At 42.5% G+C, this 3,227-nt stretch overlaps 1 protein-coding gene across 2 annotated transcripts in view; it reads right to left on the minus strand.

Annotated features, from left to right (window-relative positions):
* The window catches only part of RGS4 (regulator of G protein signaling 4), a 7,450-nt gene extending 6,206 nt beyond the window's left edge, over positions 1 to 1,244 (minus strand). Inside the window, exon 1 of one of the 2 annotated variants that reach the window (XM_012802669.2) lies at positions 965 to 1,244. In XM_012802669.2, coding sequence (XP_012658123.2) covers positions 965 to 1,008 — 44 coding nt within the window. In that variant the 5' untranslated portion in view covers positions 1,009 to 1,244. The remainder of the gene's footprint in view (positions 1 to 964) is intronic. The other variant, XM_012802670.2, reaches the window with a different exon arrangement.
* Positions 1,245 to 3,227: the final 1,983 nt, after the last annotated feature.

A 3,227-nucleotide genomic window follows, 5' to 3' on the forward strand; every position in this document is an offset into this window, starting at 1 on the left:
GAAAGGTAAACTTTTTAGTAACACACAAGACTATGCTGCCTCAGATTATTTTCAAGTAACCATTTAAGGTCATTTCTATTTGCAGGGAGACAAGAAAGGAGCTTTAGATTGACTTTATACCTTTAACTGCAAGAATACGTAAGGAGATAGGCACGAATGTTATATTTTATTTTCAACTGGCATATGCATAGGCATTCTCTGAAAGCTTTTATTTATACCTTTCATGAAACAGCCAAAAACAGAGTAGCATATAGCTTTAAGGTATTTTTTTCTAAACAAAGAAAGTGCATTTGCAAAACAATGTTGCTAGCATGTGACCTTCTCCAAAATTCTTAGCTGATTTGTTCTGATCAATACTTCTCAACAACCACTCATGCAAGATTCTTGAAAAACTAGACATAGAGACAGAGAGATAAGGGAGGTCTCACTTTAAAAATCATTATTTGGTTATAATATTTGCTTATAAGGACATTTAGAGTGGCAGATACTGCAGCCCCACACAGGAAGCATTTTCTCTGGGTACCTTTCTAATGAAGTAGTCAAACCTCCTTCTGAAGTATCTTCCCCCAAACCAGATCTACGATACTATCAGCCTGTAACTATCAGCTTCTGCCCTCCAGTGCTCAGATAACAGCAGTCATCACAGACAGAAACATTGCAGATCACTACATTTAGACCCAAACCTCATATCATTTTCTGATTAAAATTAGCTTGGTTAGGGGACCTGGCTTAAAGATCGGAGCCACTTTCCAAACTGAGGTCATATAAAGCAACACGTAAATACTGAAATTTGGGGAGTACGCTTCTTCAATCACAATGTCTAGCTAGCCTTGGATGACAGCTAGGAAGTTGAAGCTCTCCTGACTACTTTGTTTCTTTTTCATAATTCCAAAGAACTAGGTTAGTAAGAACACATGTAAATAACTGAGAAAGTCTATCCCCTAGTGGCTGCAAACAATCTTACCTTCTCAAGCAAGAAGCCGGCAGTCCTGCAAGTCCTTTGCACATCTTGGCTAACAGGGTGAAAATCGCAAGCAGGAAAAAAATGCGGCAGGAGGAGCTGTGGCTTCTGTTTTCAGCGCACTTCGCCTTTCTGCTGGTGAAGATGCTGTCAGAATCCTCTGAGCGCGTCTCGCTCCCAAGCCTGTAGGGGTCTCTTTTATAGCCCAGCCCTGACCGTCCAGCCAATCAGGTGACAGCTCTGCAGCGCCCGACTCCTCCGTCTCCCTCTACCCCTTCAGCCCCAGCAAGGGACGGGGGGAAGAGAGGACTGACGCATCGACAGGGCCAAGCCAACACGCAGAGAAAATCCTCTTGCAAAGTAGACAGGCAGGAAAAAAAAATTATTCAGCCTCTCTACAAATGCCTGAGGTGTTGAACTCCTACAGAAGGAGAAAAAAGAATTTAAAATGCTTCAAAATATAAGGTCTGTACATTTGTCTGCAAAAACAGTATCCAGAAAAGTTGCCTCCTGGAAGGAAAGGTGCCAGCAGAGGTAGGGGCTTTTGTCGGGGCTAACTCCCAACCACTTCCTCTTTTTGATTAGAAACATCCTATTACACATGGTCCAAGATCCCAGCCTTCTCACTGTTTCCAAAAGGGAGTCGGTAGGATCCTTGTCTCCAGGCAGTGATTTGCAGAAGTTGCCTACTCGGTTGTCATTCAAACAGGGATGTGGGGAGAAATAGCAGGATGGCAGTCATATGCCCAGCAGCAGCATGGAAAAGCTAGTCCAGGGGAAATAGATTCACAGGTCTGTAATCACCCCGAGTGTGGAATGTGGAATGCTTCTCTAGAAACCTTAGCAAGAACAGAATCCAGCCTAGCATTGACCAAACTCTCCCGCACCTGCCTGCCTCCTATAAAAAGCCTAAAGCAGCAGCTTTAGGATCCAGGAGGGGGCAGAGGAACAAATACGGACACCAATTCTTATTAGCTAACAGCTTTCTGTCTTATGCCATTCTAAGTCCCCAAACTGGTATTTCAAAAGAGAAAGAAAAAGGGAAAGGGAGAAAAAGAGAGTTAGAGAAAGCAAGCAGGTAGAAAAATATCCAATTGCTTTGACTATCACTAAGTTTTACACTGAAGATAAAAATACTCAGCCCTTAAAGTGATTCTGGATACCTGGGCAATTCGTATCTTTTGCATCCAACATCATGGATGAATTCTTAAAGAATGAATTCGCTTAGGCGTTTCACATCTTATAGCATAGCTCAAATACTCACACCAGAGTTATAGAGGAATCTTCTTCATTAGAAAAGCTATGCAGGGAAGAAGGAAATTAATTTCTCTGTCTGACCAGAACAGCTTTTATTTTGAAAGCAGAAAGGCTTCTAATCACAGCTATTGTGAGCCATATCTTATGGTTAAGAAAAAGAGAAATAAAACAGTTTAGGCTGTGAAGTTAAAAAATAGATGGGTTCCGGGGGAGGCAGAGATACTGAGAATACAGAAACGGTGAAGAGCAATGCCTGTATGTGCCCCTGCCCCCTACGTACTACCCACCCCCAACCCCTTCTGTGACGAGCACAGCCAGGAGATAGCAAACAGAAAAAAGTAAAAGAAACATAATCCACAGAAGATGCATTTAAACTGTAAGAAAAAGTCTCTAGCCTTCTCTCACAAAGACAGAGAGATATTTATTAGATTAGCTACTGGGCAACTCTTCCTTGAATTATAACACAGAACAAAGGAAAGCTGGCAGCCATCCCTGGGGGTGGTGTGGGAGTGGTTGCAGCAGTGTGAAATGGGAGAGGCCGCCAGCCTGAGGAAGGCAGACCAGGAAGATCGAACCAGTTAGAATTGGCATCAAAGAGAAGAGAATAATTAAAAGGGAAAAAAGGTCACTGAAAGGAAGACCAGGGTCTTCTTTGCTTATCTGGGCAGATAAAAGGGTGATCATCCAAATAATTTGATTTTAGAAACATGAGTGAAAACCCCAAAAGATGTACTGATGCCTGAAATCCACAATGAGAAATTCATGTCTTGGACCCAGAACAAGAGAAGCCTGGCTAGTTGTGAGTTAAATATAAGTCACTGCAGTAGATGAGCTGAATGGGACTTTAAACACAGTCTAGTCCAACACCCTCATTTGACCAAAGGGGAAATAGAGACCCAGAGAGGGAAGGTCATTTGCCAAGGTCACAGCTTCTTACTAATAGAGCTGGGTCCAGGCCCAGGTTTCTTTCTTCTCTTTTCTTTTCTTTCTTTCTTTCTTCTTCTTCTTC

This window comes from Otolemur garnettii, unplaced genomic scaffold, assembly GCF_000181295.1.
Source record: "Otolemur garnettii isolate 467f Iridium unplaced genomic scaffold, OtoGar3 scaffold00016, whole genome shotgun sequence".
NCBI lineage: Eukaryota > Metazoa > Chordata > Mammalia > Primates > Galagidae > Otolemur > Otolemur garnettii.